Here is an 18,664-nt window from a genome sequence, read left to right on the forward strand (position 1 = left end):
AACTGATCCTCTTTTTGGCTGCCAGAGCCAAGCTTTCTGGGTTCCTGCACGCAAGGCTTTACGTACCAGAGCTGCCAGCACAGCCCTGCATATTTACAGCTCTTCACCACTTCCTGAGGAATGGTTCTGTGAAGGCGCGCAAGGTTTCAGATTGACCCGTCTACTCTCCTACTCCCCGTTTGTCTGTGGATCCCACACTCAACAACATTTCCATACCTGTGAATCACAGATGGAACAAAACAGCCACAGAACTGGCCCTTGTCTCCTTCCAGCCCCACACAGTCCTCTTGTGCACACCAAGTGAAAGGCAAGACCAAGCCCCGCCATAGTGGAAACTCCCATTGTCCTTCAAGAGTCTCTTTTGTACCTGACCATCCCGGCAGACAGCGACAGGAACCCGTGGTGGGATGACAACTGTCTGCATGGCTGCAGTCACAGCGTTCAGCGCAATCCATACCGTACGTGCCATCCTGTGGAAACCAAACAAACAACCCAGAGATGACGACAGCTGGGAGCTAGAAGAGAACAAGTTCTGGTCAGTCCTGCCTCAAAAAACAACCACGCATCTCTCCTGAATCCATAAGCTGCGTTCTTAAGATAAAGCACTTTGGGCTTCTGCAGCAGTTTTTGTGTCCTGCATTTTCATTCCTTCAGTTACGAGGGGAAAATAAAGAATTATATTCTCTGGAAAAATCCCAGAGGAGGGACTTGGAGACGGTGATCCAGAACATGGCAACCTACACTATCAGAGGCTGCAACGAAGCCTTCTTGGACTGTCCCTCTAATTTCCCTAACAGCTGAGGTCCTACTCCAGGACCGGGGAATCCCTTGATGAGAAAGCAGTTCAGACTCCTTTCTGCCTCAGCTCCTGAGTTGTCGACGTACTGGACAAAAAGAAGATACCACAGAATACCACAATTTCTACAACAAAGTACTAAAACGTTAGATTAAAATGTATCTTCAGGGTAAAGCTCATTGCCTAAACAATGCAAAGTGTATCCCTTTGATTAAAAGTCCTTCTCTCTGCACTACAGCATGTGCTGTTAAAAGAGAATTTCTCTGGCCAGGAGACAGGGCACAAAACATTTCTTCTGGCTACGCAACGTTTTTTGAACCATCAAGAGAAATTACAGTTGTAGGTTAAACACCCTTCTTGCTGTGCTGAGCTGTGCCACAAAAGCACAGCTGATTTTCATGGAACTACATCTGAACGTCTGAATTTGCCTTTTCTTCTTCCACAGAAGGTGGCACATACATCTGGGGGCAGTTCCATACAAAATCAATCTGACAAACGGAAAAGAGCAAAAATCTTCACAACTGCATTTGTAAAACAAGGGAAAGTACAGCTGTGAACTGATCTTACACGAGAAGTGTCAAAACTAAATTAGCAACATGGAAAAACCCCACTAGGGTGGGGTGATACTTATGAGGCTGCCCACAGCAAAACAAAAAAGGAAAGAAAATCCATGCCAGGGTTTAAAACGAGCTAAAAAGAGGCTTTGCCTTCTAAATTAAATGAATTTATCAGTCCTTCAAAGTCAGAATAAACCCTATAGGAAAGCTCCTTTGCTGGTTTTGGTGTTCGTGCCTACAATTCTACTAGGTTCCACAGCATTTACCTATTCAATTCCAGCAATTTCGAGTCTGAAGTAGAACAAAATCTAAGAGCACTCAAGTGCTAGGAGCCCTTGCTCATGGCAACAGTACATTTTTATACAGAGAAAAAGAAAAGATTAGGCATTTCCTTTGCGTATAATCAGATTTGCAAAGAAAGGAAATCCTCAAGTACCTAATTGAAAAGTGGTATGTTTAGTCTGCTATTTATTTAGACTTAAGTAACGATCTGGGCAGTGATAGGAATTTTCTGAAGTTACTGAAAGAAATTGAAATACGTTGATTTAAATAAACTCCTCAAACAAGAACAAAACCAAGATAACTCTGGACTCAACTGAATTAGTTTCCCATTCATTCTCCTACTCTGGAATTCGGAGGCAGAATATGCATTGGAATATGTACATGCTTACAGACTTCACTTGACACAGGCAGAGAGAGACAGCAAGACAAGGAGCATGGGCATGCTAAATTATCTGATGGAGAAATGCTTTTAAGCACTATTGTGGCTCTATTTGCAACAGTGAAGCAAATGCTATGAGACACTACCCATCTGTTTTAGTAAGTCCGTTTTGGAAGAGCTATTGGAGCTTGGGAGATCGCATCGTCCTCCAGATCAGACACTAAGTGATAAACAAAGCTGCCCTAGGACAAAGAAACATTAGTCTTCTGATGGAGACGTACTGTTGAAAACGCTGCATGAACGTGCACAGATGGAACTCTAATCCACTTTGCAGAACGTCTTAGAATTTGTCTGTCACTCTACTCAATCCGTCAACGTAAACTGTAGCTCACCTGGAAACTAAAAACAACCACCAAAACCCCAAACAAAAAAAAGCTGAGTATTCTGAGAGAAGTTCAACAGAACAAATTTTCATGCAAAACAAAGTCGTGGCTCCCAGTTTAACACTGTAGTTCAGCTATTCCTACCACATTACTGCTCAGTAGAGCTCCTCCAACCTGAGAGAAGCTTAAAGGTGAATTTCCCAGAAAACCAAACTCTATCACTGGAAAAGATGGACTCTGGAAAACCCAGTTTTTCAGAGAAAGAGTTCATGTTTTGACTACAAAATGTAATAAAAAACAGTTATGGAATAAAACACATCAGGTTTGACTTTTACCATTTTAAAACCTTTGAAATTAGATATTTTGATTGCTCTCCCCAAGCACAAATTGCAAGGTGCAGCAGACCTGATGCAGCAATGTCATGTCAGTGCAATGAATTCTAACTTTGCAGTTCTCAATGTCGGCGTGACGGCGTCAGAGCCCCAAAAGGAAGGCAAAGACCTGTCTGTCACTGCACTCTTCGCAGTGCCTTCTCACAGCTGACTAAGAATAAAGGCAACTTCTCCGTTCATATTGTACCAGAGATAGAAGATAATTTAACTAAAATTATGTTGTTTGATGTTAAGTATCTATTTCTGGCACATTCTTTCCTCTCATAGTTTTTTCTGCTTTAACAGAAGCACTCTGGAGAGCATTTGATGCCAACAGGGAAAAATCTGGGTCTGTGTTTTTCAACAAATTCTAAAGGAGCTGGAGAAAAGTCTGAGGCTCGACTTTAAAGCATGAAAGCAGGAAGAGTTTTTCATCTGTGCATCATAACTGTGTGTTTTGTGCACTTCAGTGTGTTGCACTGGAGAGTTCTTCCCAAAGATTTGTTGGCGCGTGTCCCTAATCTTCAACCCAGTTGTGTATGGGCTACCAGGAGCAGTCCTCCTTGGAGACTTATCCCCCCGACAAAATTCAGTGCAAAATCTGGTGAAATTATGAAACTACCTGGCAAGGGAATTCACATTTTTCTCCTCTCCAGCCTGGAGCACAGGTACAGGTTCCATCCAGAGCACTGCAAGACCCTCTGTTAAGGCACTGGCAAGTTAAGTTACAGCCAAGCCCCCAGGTACCTCTGGGACAATTTATTGAGCAATCTACACCATGCCAACCTGCCAAAAAGAAGAATTTCAAGTGACAAATTAATCCAAGTTTTCCCCCATTCCTCTCTGAGGACGTGTTTCACTCTGCCTATCAGGCAGCATCTTTCGGAGATGTGCAATGCCAGGGTACCACTAGCTACAAGCTAGTAGCAGCAGTTTCAGACGAGGACTTGTCCACGTTGGAACAAGGGTGGTGAAGGGCACCTCCTGACATCTCTGCACAGCACACATTTGCAGATGGGTGCCACCATGCAATAGCAATGCAGGGCAGATCGGCAAGGAAAACACAGACACCTTGAAATTTCACTGCCAAGCACCAGAGGATACTGAAGGTTTAAGGCATGGGTTGAAAAAGCAAGGACTGTATTCCCTACATTCAAGCTGCTGCTTTCATCATTCTTCCGCCAGTACTGAACAGATGGAGTTCTGCAATACAGTTTAGAAACTAAAATCCTAGACACAAAACAGAAGGAAACATAGCAGCAGTGCCTAAGTTGCATTTCTCCAAGGATACATGGAAGACCTCCTAGATCATTGCTGTACTTCCCTCCAGATGCAAAAAAGACTGTAATGGGAAATGGGTCTAAAATGCACCCTTCACTGCTGATTATGCTGGGTAGCAATGATTTGCAGACTGCACGCTGGAGGCAGAGAAATGGAAATAGATTTTTAAAAATGTGACCATCTGATACAATAGAAACGGCAGGAGACAGTCCGACGTGACCATCAGCAGTGACACAAGCCAAGGTTCTAATTTTGTACCTTGTTTACAGCAAGCCAAGGGAAAAGTAATTCTGCACTGAGCCTAATCAATAGACTGTGCAAAACACATGGATTGAAACGAAGCCGCCTCGTGCCCTGGATAGAGAACTTCACATTTAGGGGTCATTTCAGGCAAAAATCAGTCCCTGACAGTGGTGGGCAGGCACGTGCAGTTTCTGAGGGGGTACAATGTCCATCAGAATTACTGCTGGGAGGTGAGAGCCAGGCAGGGAGGTCAAGGAGCGTCAGTCTAGTCGCACGAATACTGGGAGACCTAGAAAGTTTCTCACAGAAGCAGGGAACAGCGCGCAAAGGCTTGGAAGGGTCTTAGGCAAGGTTTTCTCAGAGAGCTGGTGAGGAAAAGAGCATTCAAATAGAATAAATTGCCAGGAGATACTAACATCAGTGCTAAAATGGCAGGAAGAAATCGGTGCCTCTGTGTGGCTGAGAGGGGCAAGGGTTGCAGCCAGAGGTCATGCACACCCAGGCTGAGGGAAACCCGCCTATGCATTTCGACTAGACAGGCTGCTGTCAGACACATGGCAGGCATGCCTGTGGTACATCCAGCAGATGACAGCACTGCCACCAAGAGAGAAGTGGTGGCACACCTCAGGGTAAACACCAGTAATTCACTAAGCCGCAGCAGCCTCCAGCCCACTGAGAACACAAACATGAGGCATGTGCACTCTTCTTGGGGCAGATGGTTTCCTAGTTTTCACCTCCCAGAGCAGCAGATGCATAAATCAGCTGGTGATATGGCCTTCAGGGTGCTCTGCTTTTTATTAAGTTTCTTTCTTCTTCTCTACTTCCAAAACTCAAATTCATTTTATGATTAGGGAAAAAGGAAATTAATCTGAAGGGATGCTTACCTGCTTTGCAGGCACAAGAACCATCTACTGGTGAACAGATGGCTTCGTTTTTGCAGTTGCATACAGATGAACAGTTTATTCCATACGTCCCCAGAAGACAGGCAGTACCACAAGCAGCACCCTGAATGACACAAAAACAGAGTCTAAAAACTATTCAGACAATAGAACCAGTACATTCTGTAGACTGACTCAGGTGCTACAAAAGCCAGAGAACATGCCTGTTCCAGGCTGTCACTAAGGTATCTGAAATTTCATGGCGAGGGACTCCTTCATGCTCTTTAAGTCCACAGTAAGCATTACTTTCCTGTTAGTTGTTGGGAGAGCTCAGGTCACACAGCAAACACCACTTGGTTAGATCAATGGACAGTATCTTAAGTAATAAGGAAGCCCTTCACGAAACCAAATCTCAGTAAGACAGCAGGTTCATGGAACGTGGATGTCTACGGTATTTTTAGGAATTAATTTGACTGAAGTTTTCATAGTTGTTGTTCCTACAACAGTCACCCTGTAAATATCCAAAGCACAGGTAACCGCAAATGCATGTAAAAGCTGCAGAATAATCCATCCTGAACTGCAAAAACAAGTGTCTTGCTCTAGATTTTCTCTGGATGGAACATCAGGAGCTGCTGCAGCAAGATAATGATTGAAACCATCATTCCTCCCTTTATTTACACCTCACAAGCACATCCTCCTACTTATCACTGTCTTACAAAGTCACTATCTTTTCTTTCCTGAAATGCTCTTCAGTGCTGAGAACCAATCCCAGATTTGCCTCAGAATCTTAGACAACGCCCAGTATTATTTATGTACCTAAATACCGTTACCTTTCTTTTCCTGTGGTGGAGAAAGGACACTCGGGCACCATGAAGAACTTGGCAATCAACTAAAGCCAATGGAGTTGAAAATGTACTGTGAAAGAGAGACTTATTTACCTTAAATCCAGGGCCACAGGTGCATTTTCCAGTCACACTATTGCAGTCAGCACCATTTTGGCAGCTGCAGATCTGCTGACATGACTCGCCATAGAATCCTGGAGAACACGTCTCGTTGCAGTAGAGCCCCGACCAGCCAGGCTTGCAGGAGCATTCCCCAGACACAGGGTGACAGCTGCCAGGAGGGGATGGAAGGATAAGTAATTCAGGACTAAATGTGACAATCTACAACTGAACAGTTCTTGAGATCTAAATTAGAACGTATTTATAAAATTAATAGTACTGGCATTTTAAGACAGACATCACTGTCCTGTTTGGAGTGGTTTTTTCGTTTCTGCAGAGGAGGACACAACACACATGAGATAGCACTGGGTATAAAGCAGAGTCATTGAATATTCTTGGCCCCCCAGTGAGTGTTACTAAGGCATACTGACTCATATACTGATTCACACCAAACTTAGGACTCTGTAATTTGTAATTAGATGTAAGAAGCTGCAACACTTCTGAAGGTTTTTGATGGGTTCTCATGCAGTAGCACTGGGTATAAAGCAGAGTCATTGAATATTCTTGGCCCCCCAGTGAGTGTTACTAAGGCATACTGACTCATATACTGATTCACACCAAACTTAGGACTCTGTAATTTGTAATTAGATGTAAAAAGCTGCAACACTTCTGAAGGTTTTTGATGGGTTCTCATGCAGTTAAGCCTAATTGGCAGTAAGATTTATACATTAAAAAAGGGAATTAAAGAGATCTGGAGAGATACTGCCTATTCTGTAGCACCCTATGCAATTTAACATTCCCATGAAAAGCTTTTGACCATGTACACAAAGTCTGTGAGAAAAATGCAAACTTGCAAGATGGCCTATACTTTGGCTTAAAAAATACAAATGTGAAGTAGGGGTGGAAGATCACCAGAAAGAGCTTACAAGACAAAAGAAAAAACCCTTCTAGAAAAGTACGTAGCTACAGTGTGCTCTTTTTACACCAGGTGTCACGTGAGTAAAGACATTCCTGTACAAAACAAGGCGCTAATGTTGACAAAGGCAGACAGAGGCCTTTTTTGCTTCTTCCTGCAAACTGCATCTTTAGAATGACAAGTTTCTGTAAACCCCCCAACCTGTGATGGGAAGTGGCAGGGACGTATGGATCTGCTCATACCAGGTCACAGCGCTGTTGCTGTACCCCACTGAGGAAACGGGGTTTATGTGGCCTTAGTCTCAGCCAGCCAGTGCTCACTCTCCGTTTTCTCTTGACTGTTGAGTACCAAGGGAAAAATGGATACTTTCACCTGGTCACAGAGAACAGAGGGCTGGGTTCAATACACACTCTAGCTCAAATCCTTGCATATCTACCAAAAGAGGCAATCAACAAGAACCATTTGTGAAAAAACTCTTTGCCTAAGAGGCTTGTTACCTGCTGCTGCTCTCTGGACCCCTGGAAAATAGTAGAACCTCCCAGGTATACCTATATCTAACCCTTCACGAAGCATAGAGGCTGCTAAGCACAAGGATGGGCTTGCCCTTCATGCCCTGGAGCTGCCATCAACTGACCACATCTACTGATTTCAGTTATTTCGCACTTACAGCACACCAGAACGTGCAAGGGATGTATGATCTCTCCTGCCTACACACAGTGAGCAATGTAATGATCTACCCACCTGGTAAACAGAGACAAAGGTCCCACTTTGTCATAATATTTATTTGGCGGGTAAGCAACCAAATAAATACAGCAATGAATATTAAGATCACATATAGCTGCAAGCACTGTAATTCAGAAGCTCTTTTGGGCTGAGAGTTTCCTGATCCAGTTAGGGAATACCAGATTCTCTCACAAGTCCTTCGCTGCTTCAGATTGCATGAAAGTACTAGAAAAATCAGGAAATCTTTCTTTTCAGATTTCTATCTTCTCTACAGAAGAACAGGTTCAAGGGTGTAAAGCCTACCTCCAGGTAGTGGGCCTGTGCCAGGGACATCTTTTATCACACTTGAGACCATAAATTCCTTTGGGACAAAGCCTTGTTTCACACTGCTCTCCAGTGTATCCTGCTTCACAGAGACAGGCACCACTAATATGGTAGCATTTCCCACCATTCATACACTTGCAGGGCTCAATACACTGCACCCCGTAAGTCCCCACTGGACACTCCTCTTGGCACCTATGAGAAAAACAAACAAAGAAAAAAGTGGTTTAGTTCCCATCAAATACAGCTTTGGGACATTCCAGGGAAATCGAGTTTATGAGCAATCTCTATACGGCTCTAAAAAGCTTCTGAAGTGGAGCAGTGATTTATAGAAATTCATGTTTCAAGTACTTTATGTCAAAATTTGTAACTTTTAGAAGTAAACTAGATTCTCCACTTAGCAATAGCGTGAACAGCCAGCAGATTCCTGTGCCCCTGTAGATGCTCAGGGCCTGGCAGTCCTCTGGCAATCACGCTCAGCAGTCTCTGATGAGAACCTGTCTGTTTGCTGGTGGTTAACAACATAAATATGAAGGCTCTATGAGCTTTATTAAAGACTGAGTGGCAAGATCTCAAAATAGACACTTGTTCCTAAATGACGTGCCAGATACTTTGCTCAATTGCTAATGTGCTCACACAGACACCTCACTGGTGATGCCATTTTGTTGGCATTAGATTACACTCAAACACATCTGGGAAGTAAGCTAAAGAAAGGAAAATGAGCCTTTGGACGGGTAAGAGTGCTTACTGCACCTCCTAGGTGCACTTGCTTAGTGCATTACTTGAGCTACAAGACCTCCTTCTGCACCTAAGGAAGAGTGAGGATTCTTATCTATCTAAACATTTGTGAGTCATGGAATCAGATTGATGACAACAATTCAATAATTAAAGCTGTACTTCCTTTTCTGAGGGAGTACTTTGAGGTTATTTTTTCCTTGGTTAACTTCTTCTTGGAATATTTCTTCTTCTTTAACAAGAATTAAAATCAGCGGCTCAAGTGCCATGTACTGCAGAATGAAGACTCCCAAGGAAGAACTGCTTTTCTACAAAGGCCTGAAGATTTTTAGGCAATGCATGACTCAAAAATATTTTGATCCTCATTTTATAAACTAAGAAATTCAAGTGTAGCTACTACCAGTAAGGGCTGACATCATAAATTAAATCTTAAATCTGAAGTCTTAATCCAACTTTAATAAGAAAACAGAAAACTCACCTGCTGAACATATTGCAAAGGCACTGGTGTTGCTTGGGTAAAAGCTTCCAGATGAATTCCATGAATTGGATCCTCGATAATCAGACATCCAATGTCAAACCACCTGCAATTACAGCCAAGTTAGAGTCTGTTGAAAAGCAACATGTTAGTTCTTGAATGATGACCGTTTTACAACCTCTAATACAACTGTAGTTAAAAATGTAACAATGACTTACATCAAGGCATCCCAGCATTTTTCAAATCAAATTTGCATGTATCAGTTCATGTATATATGAAAAACTGTAGTGCCTGTGTTCCCATCTAAAGAATTCTATGGTTCCTGTTGTTTCATGTATTTTATATGTGTCTACATATAAATGACATTTTATTCTTTAAAGCACTGGAAGCAAGACCCTTTGAGTCAATGAGAAACAACCCTCTCCCCACCTCAGGGATATATTTCAAGTTCTCACTTGTCAGGAAGCAATTCCTCAATGAAGTTTTCTACCGATACAGCAGGCTGTTTTTCATGGATTACTCCAGTCCGGCGCAAGCTGTCTATTCTTTCTTGGGCTCCCTACATGGGAACATGATCTGTTAGACAACATTCTCTTTCAATCACATCATACAACACTCAGAGATGAGTGCAAAAAACCCCTCTGGAGCAGAATTTTCAAGTTAAACAGAAAACAGCGATTTTAAAAAATTACTCTTTTTATCAACAGTAGAAAAACAAGAAACAAAAGTCATGAAAAAGCACCATAGCCTTTCCCAAACAGGAATCTCAAACAGTAACACAAGCTATGATAAAACTCACTAAAGTATCAGAATATATCCTGTTACTCACATCAACATTTTTGCATCTTAAGATCTGTTGTGCTTTGATCCTTTCAGAGCTTTGGACCAACTCTGTCCAGTGAAGAGACCCTCTCTGTTCTGGTACCTATCCAGCTAAGGAATCATTTACTCCAACCCTGTTCTCACTCTGAGTTGCCATACAAACACTATTACCACTACGCTGCAGTAGCTAATCAGGTAAAGCAACATGTCTATTTTTCTCCTTTACCTCCATATAAAATTGTTTCAGCTAATACATTGCTATGAGGATAAGCTTCACTCTGCCGTGAATGCTGCCACAGCAGTTAGGAGAAAATACCCCCTTTTTATGGAGGAAATGGTTTGCTTACATTGAAGAAACAGAATACAAAATAGTTGGTGTCACTGGGTTTAGGTATTGGCCAAGGAGACGGTTCCACCTAGATACAAGGAACAACTGTGTATTTTTAAAAGGTGGTGAAACAACCCTTGCTAACTCTTCTTCTGGGCCAGCACAGCTGTTTGAAAAGCTGCACAATGAATTCCTACATACTAAATCTAAGAATGGAGCTGTTCAGGAAGATCCTTGGCAAGTGTTGATCAACCTGTCTTTCACCTACAGAATTAGTTGGGAGACAACCCAGTCTCAAAGGCTCTCTTAACTTCTGATTACATTTTTCCTATTCAATTTCTCATGTTTAGTTTTCATCCCAAAGTACTGTGCTAGTGACAGACTAAGAACAAATGCCTGATACACTTTCAAACTACAGTCATATCACAATGCATGCCAGATGTGATGGCAATCAACTGCTTTAGAAGAAAATGGACATAAATGTTCTTCACTGCTGTGACCGCGTTTGCACAAGAACCCCAAAGGCTATTCCAACAAGCAGCTTCAGAATGATCTAACGGAACAGGCGGCAAGTTACACCAAAAACAAGAAAAGGAGAAGTCTCCCAATGCCACAGACTGACATTCCCCTTAGGGAAAATCAGATTTTTCTGGGTCAATGCCCCATCCCTGGAAGTGCTTAAGGTCAGGCTCGATGTGGCTTTGAGCAGTGTGGTCTAGTGCAGAGAGTTTCAGCCCCCTCTGCTGAGGACAATTTGTAAGGTCACTTCCAAACCAAACCACTCTCTCATCCTACGTTTCCATTGCCCTTCTCTGTGCTGGAGGTACTTTACTACTTACTTTTAAACCTGCAGCGTAGCCCACAGGTTGTACTTTAGTAAAACACAAAATTGTGACTACCACAATGCTGCTCCTTCCTATTCATTTTAAAGCTCTAACTGAGATACTATGCTTTTCATTCCAGGCTCAATGCTCAGCAATACTTCACAAAATCACAGAATCATACGACTGGAAGAGACCTTTGTAGATCATCAACCCTTTCAGTAAACATTTCTTTCTAATATCCAATCTAAACCTCTGCTGGCGCAGCTTTGTGCCATTTCCCCTTCTCCTATCTTCTCTCTCCTGGCTGAAGAGACCATTGCCCACCTCCCCACAACCTCCCTTCTGGTAGTTGAGACTTTATTAGACTGTTTTAGCCTTTTCAATGTTCTTCCCAAGTGTTTCAGGAACTGCTTCAAGTTTGCTGAGCTTCCTAAAATAGTATAAATACTGTTGGGCTAGAAAAGCAGAACAGCTGAAAGTCAGAAGAAAGCCTCAAAAGCGATGTAAACACCGTTGTGAGCACGCTTACCTTTCGGCTTGTCGACCCTCAATGCGATACCTTACACACCGGGATTTAATCACCAGATCCAACAGAACACATACAGCATATTTTAAACTCAATTCCATATCACTCCCTCAAACAGAGAAACAGGGAGGGAAAAAAGTATGTGACTTCCAGATTACAGACAAGGACTTGTCACCGTTTTGTTCTCTGTAACTTGCTCATCTCTCACAACCTGAACTGAAGGGTATTACTATGCTACTACCTAAACTACAGCAGAATACACAAGTAAATGAACCTTAAGACGCACATAAAAAAATCAGCCTGCAGAGTGAGAGTCTCACTGGACAACGCACCTGAGAAATCACCACGTAACTGTGACAGAATTAACACACTCTCCAGATAAACTTCAAGTGCTGTTACATTAATCTAACATTCTATGCATTACTTAATGGTTTGTCACAAATACTTACTGATATATGGAACCATGCCAGGGTCCAGCGGTGTAATCATGGTCTCCACTGAATGTTTGGGTTTATCAAGAACAGACTTCACCATGGGATTCTCAGCTACACCCTAAACATAAGCAAACAGACTTCCATATCATTTTCTCGTTTTTCCCCAAGAAACTCACAATAGCACAGTTAAAACCCAACCAAACAAAACCCAAGTATTAAGCTGCTTCGTGGTCTTCTTACCACATTTACACTTTGTAATGCCTGGTGCATCTCACTCGCCAGCACAAATGCTGCAAGACGTGACCAGGAGTGCGTGACTTTTCGGATACAGCAAAGGCCAAATATCATCACCGCCATCCTCTCACGCACCAATGCAGAAACAGGCCTGCCAGTGATGGTGGGCAACACACTTGATTTCCTCCTATTCTGGGACGGGAAGTCTTGAACATTTAACAAATACTAATTACAGCTATCATCAGACTCGGTAGCTAGACTCAAACTGTGACAACTCCAACTGAAGAGCCTCTTTTTTATGACCTTACAGACAAGAGGACCTATTTTTGAATGGCCCATTACTAACAAATATTTTTACAGCTGAAATTGAGCTGAAATTCCTCAATTTATAAGTAGATTCTAAACAACGCTGAAAAAACGCTCTATCTTCTCCAGCCAAATCCCAGGTGGAGCTGCTGACAGACCTAAAAGTTCATTAAATGTAAGCACAAACACTGACAAGGTCTTACTGGCCTATTATCTACCTTGAGGGACATCTGAAAGAATGGTGTTGGATTTCTGAAGAACAGCAGAGCAAAAAGTAGTTCAATCGATTTCAAGAGCAGAAACAGAGATAACTGCAGCACTGCCGTGTATGCACTTCAACAGAGAATCCAGCTTGCATTTCTGCAAAAAATGACAGTTAAGCCTCACAGATTCTGTCTGATGTTTAAAAACCTGACTCTGACGTGTGCTTCCACACATCCAACACTTGACAGCTTCAGTACAACTAATGATTCCTCATTCTTCCACCTAGGAAATTCTCAGAGGTCATGGAAAACACAGAGCACGTACAACATTTAATACTCCAATCAAAGAATCTACATTTGGGTTGAAGTCAATCATACACATTCTCCAGAAACAGACATAGGTCACTTGCTGGAACCTACTGGTATACAGGCAACAATAACGTGGATGAGATTGGCTTCTCAACTAATTCACTACTGCCCTTTCAAACGGGCTACAAAATCATGTCACAAGGAAAACCTTCTCTTCTGGAACATTACCTTCTATCGCAAAAAAGCAAGAGGAATATGGTGACTGGAAGACATTTTCACTTGAAGACCAAAGAAGCTGTCTTTTTATGATTATAAGACACGTGCCCTAGAAAAAAGCAGCACGACAACTCTGCTCTCACCATACTGATGGACGATTAATCTTGCTCTTTAAGACTGTAGCACTGTCAAGATGACTGGAGTAAGGGAGGGCTCCCTCTGCCACGTCACACACAACTCATTCTTCCAGATTTTCTTCTTCAAAAGGCCTTGAAAGCCCCTCCAAAAGTCTCCAGTCCCACTGGGACGTCAATCTTGATTCTTCCTTCCGATTTACTATTGCACAGTACAGATAGTAGTGTTGCTCCTGAAGGCAGCTCAGAGCTCACACACAGTCCCTGCATCTTTCTGCCACAGCCTTCACGACACTACTCAGATGTAGCATGTCACAGCTCCAAAAAGGTTACAGGCTCATGAGATGCTGTCAGTTGTTGCTGCTTATTTCCTCTCTACAATTAGATCGCACCACAAGGATTATCTGTTCTGCATTATACACTCCGTGCCCTCTAGCGGAATAGAAAAATCCTACAAAATACCACAGACACCTCTTAAGAAACCCCTCCTCAGTGGAAGAAACACTTATTTCCCTCTCCCTGAGGAGACTTGTTTGGTTTAGAACAGGCAGGACTTGCATCCCCTAAAAAACCAATTCAGTTCATTAGGAAATGATAAAAAAAACCAGGATGTACAAAGAATCAAAGAGGTTCTGACATTTCCCATGATTTAAGGGCATGTGACAAAACCTCTAAGGTAGAAGGATCTCCCTGTCACGAGCACCTAGACGCCTGCATTTATGTAGTCATTCCTCTTCTGGAAAGGAAAGAAGCACAGTTTCAGCAAACGCGCCTATTAAAAACAGCCACCTGCAACTGAGCACAGAGGAAAGACAGGACCTAGAGCAACATGCCCTTAAAAGTTGTATCTTGTTAGAGACAACAAAAAATGGTAGTTCCTCCTGAAAGGTAACATACAAAACCACAGAGCTTTATAAACCCCCACAGCCCTCCAGCAGGTGTTCCACCTTGGGCAGTAGCTACTCTGGGGTCTTCAAGCTCCTCAGGAAAAGTGATTGCAGAACCAGTTCCAGGAGCCAAAGGGGAAGAGAAAGTTGCTTGCTGAGTAATAGGATCTGCGAAGACACCTAGGAAGAGGGAAAAACAAGACACAAGTACTGCGTTTCATTTCTTATGCCGTAGCAACATGCAATTGTTTTACAGGAAAATGAACAGGAAGAATAGAATAATACTGGGCTGATTCCTTTCATTTCTTGAAGGCCCCAGAACAATCCTGCTTGTTAGAGTTTAGCAGAGGCAACTACTGTGAATGAGTTCAACAATATCTGCTCATAGAACCGAGCCTACCTGCACCTTATGTGTAAAATTAAACAAAGACATGTTAGCTTAAGAGTGGTGCTTTTTATTGTCTTCAAATTTCCATAGGTCTTTCTGGACAGACTGCTTAAAAGACATGTCACAAACAATGGTTAAAGCCTGGCCCAACTGCTGCTGAAGAGCTAAGTTTCCATTAGGCTAGTAGAAAATCACCTCAGTTCAGCAACTACAGCACTCGCTTGCATGGCAGGCAAGTATTTTTCACTGTCCTGATGCAATTTAGTAGCCAGAAGCAAGAAAAGAGAAGCTACTCTCATGTGACAGACGACTTCTTACAGATAGCGAGCTTCTCAGAACAAAAACTTGCCCATTAGGAGATTACAGCCTGAGATACCTTACCATTCCGTGGAAATACAATGGCTGAAATTGCCTCTGAGCTGAACAGCAGCAACACAGAAATAAATGGTCAGCTGGGCTTTCCTGGGCACATTTTAAAATACTGCTCTCAAACACTTTTCTGTGAGCCTGAGTGCTAGCAGAACTCTGTGGAAGAGGACTCTTGTCCTACACCGTGATCGTACTTCAAAGGCCATTCTCCATTCCTCCGAGCGCAGCTACTCAGTAATTAAGTGTCACAAGAATACTAAAGAAGCTGAACTTGTGGGACTCTAGCAGACTGCTGAAGTAGCCACCCAGGAGACCCCTCATCCTGTCTCACAAGCACAAAGGTCTATATACAAAAGGTTACCTGTGACGGGAGGTGCAGAGAATGATGGCATCAGTGGGCTCTGTGGTGCTCGACCAGCGTGGCCTCTGGTGATATCATACGTTGAAGACATGGAAAATCCTGAAATCGGGGGACCAGCAGGAGGTGCAGGAAGACCAGAGCCAGCAGTAGAGCTTAATGAAGGAGCTGTAGAGAACTGCGACACAGAAGACGAAGGGGCAACTGGAGGTCGGGCTGGAGTTAGAGGTGGCGCCATAGTAGAAACTGTTGCAGATGGCACAAGTGGAAAAGAAGATGAAGTCATCATAGGAGGAGGAAGTGGAGATGCTCCAGCTGCCAGAGGTGCTGAGCACTCAGGAGAAGATGACAGGCTTGGTGTAGCAAGGGGACTGGACAAAGCTAGGGGAAAAAAAGACAAATGGAATTTTAGAAACACCGAGCCTTCATCTCAGAGATTCAGGTATGTAATTGTTCAGCTAGTTTACAAGTAAGTTTTGACCAAGTCTGCTTTTCTCCTTTCAAAGGAAAAAAGTTTAGTTCTGCTTGAGTTTGCAACCACCACCAATTGCCCTCAATTTCTGGAGATAGTAGCCTGGAATCTCTTTTCTTCTCTGACCCTATTTATCACAGCTAAAAAGACGAGTCAACATTTGACTACCCATTTTGTAGCAGATGAAGTGGGCCTCAGAAATTTCCAGCTAGCACGCTTCTTCCTGCTTCATCCACAGGAATAACAAAGATGCAGGAAGTGTCCCTCTTTAGATTAAGAAATGCACTCAGGGGACCTGTGAGGCTGGGACTTACTGCAGAGGTACAGGTCTATGAGATGGGCTGAGCACCAGGCAGCCCTCTCTTCCCTGGCACCCAGCTACCCAGGCTCCTAAACCCTCTGCTTTCTGTGTTTCAGTCTGGCCCCCAGCTGATCCTTGGATAAGCCAATTTTGTTCTCTAAACCAAATTTAGACAGAAAATTAAGCCAGAGAAACAGAAAACACTGGTTTTTACAGCACTAAGCTGTTGGATCAGCTCAGATGTGAAACTGCACTCAGCCTAAACATTGATGACAGTCAAGTGACGTGCCAAGTTACCGTAAGGAGGTCGTTTCCAAACTTTATCACGCACACCAGTCAATAAAAAATGGAACATGCACACCCCCAACATAGCTACAAAATACTTACATGGGCCACTGTCCTAGTATATTCCATAGATTTTAAAACATACAGAACAGAAATATTAAAAGGATGAGATAAAGATCAAGAAACTCTTCTGCTCCCACTGAAAATTAGTATTTTAATAGTATATTCATAAAACAATATGTTATGTTATTAACGGTTAGCACAATATAGAATACCATTAATAATATTGTAGTGTGAGCAATGTCACTACAGAAGCCTCATCATTTTTATAATCTTGGGTTATCATCAGCAATTTGAAGGTCTGGTTCTATATTCCAATCATGGCTTTAATGGTTGTCACACCTGGAAAAGATGCCTTACAAAGACACACAGACCCAAATGAAAAGGTGTTGCTGGATGTGCTTACAAAACCATGCTATTTGTTTTCGTCTCCCAGCCATCAAGTATATGAAGGCTTATCTTGAAATTCAGCTAGCAAATGTTCATCTTCCTTGATGTCATTCAATTCTTCTGGAAAAATCATCAGGTGGTGTTGCACCTTGGTATTCTTAACAAATGGGCTCAAAATCCACCAAAGCTAATTCATCTGGAAGATTTTTACATAGCTCAGGAAATTCCACTTTTCAAAACACCTTCTCAAACGCATGACTTTCTTACAAAGAAGTAGATCACTCCTCCTTAAAACACCACCTTTATATTGAAGGGACAAACTGTAAGTGTGTTTTGGGGTTTTTTTAAATAACTACTGGGTAGCACACTGCTGATGGCCACTTGTCATCACAGAAAATGTCAGCGAGTCTGCAAGTCTGTTTTGGTACAAGAAGAAAGCTGAAGCCATATTTAAATCCCTTGCCACAAGACAACCAGCAAACCTCTGTGCGATGCACAAAAGTTTCACGGTCACTTCCTCTACCATTACAAGGTGCAGCTAAAAACAACCCCTACTATTTAAAGAGAACTTCTATAAAATTAACCACACTGCTGGCATCCTGTAGCCCTTTGTGCACCAGCTCCACTTTCACTGCTGCAGTAACTTGCCTATGAATGAGGCGGTCAATAAATGTCATGGGTGGAAATAGATCGGTAACCTTATTCGAGAATCCATTTTTAGCCTAGTCAAAGCAATCACTCCATCAATGGTTACTCTGAGGCAGTCTTAATAAAAACATGGCTTTTATTAAAGAAATCATTCACTGTTGAGGATGCAGCTTCTCCAGCACAGCCCTCCTTCAGCATTTGACAATAAAGTTGTTCTTTCTGTATTTCATTACTGAAACAGAATTTAGCAAAAACCATAAGCAGAAACACGTTAGGAACATCTGTACAGCAAACCTTCCATACTGTGATCTGTTCTCACGCTTGTTTCTTATAATCATCAGCAATTTCCTGACAAATCCATTTGTCAACATATTGTTTGCATTTAATATTACAGACATTTTTACCATGTCAGGAAAAACAAGTGATGCCCCAAAGAATATACATTTGTCTCTTCTCTGGTGGTTTCTGAAATATATGCCAAGAAGTATATTCGATATCAGTAAAGCTTGATTTTTCTGCTTTTTTTAGATAAAAGAACTATTAAGGAATGCTCTGGTATTTTCTTCCTGCACCCAATGGATCACCCAGCACATCCTCCTGGGGCTAAGAGCGCTCCACTCGGGAGTCCACGGCACTAGTGTGACTCAAGGTAATGTTACCAGATGTGTCAGAAAACTGAGCATTTGGTAGTCAAGCACATGGGGTTCAGACTCTGGAAAAATCAGATTCAGTGCTCTGATTACCACCCACAACAGTAAAATCCAAGTGATCGTCCACGTTTCTCACTATCCCCCACAAGACTGTAGACTTGTTTGAACTCCGTTCTGTGCTGCTCATCTCACTGTGCACTGTACTGGCCAGTATTCCCTGTCCCCACGCCCCTAAAAAC

The 18,664-nt window shown here is 42.6% G+C and overlaps 1 protein-coding gene across 1 annotated transcript in view; it reads right to left on the reverse strand.

Moving 5' to 3' along the window:
- LOC311203698 (uncharacterized protein) overlaps window positions 1–18,664 on the reverse strand; it is a gene marked incomplete at its 5' end in the record, with an annotated part of 40,655 nt that overhangs the window by 14,240 nt on the left and 7,751 nt on the right. Inside the window, 5 exon segments of the mRNA XM_084278454.1 lie at window positions 368–470; window positions 3,391–3,554; window positions 5,177–5,297; window positions 6,109–6,283; window positions 8,054–8,266. Of these exon segments, the coding sequence (XP_084134580.1) occupies window positions 368–470; window positions 3,391–3,554; window positions 5,177–5,297; window positions 6,109–6,283; window positions 8,054–8,266 (776 nt within the window).

Source organism: Gallinula chloropus (assembly GCF_964237585.1).
Source record: "Gallinula chloropus genome assembly, chromosome: Z".
NCBI classification, from domain to species: Eukaryota; Metazoa; Chordata; class Aves; order Gruiformes; family Rallidae; genus Gallinula; species Gallinula chloropus.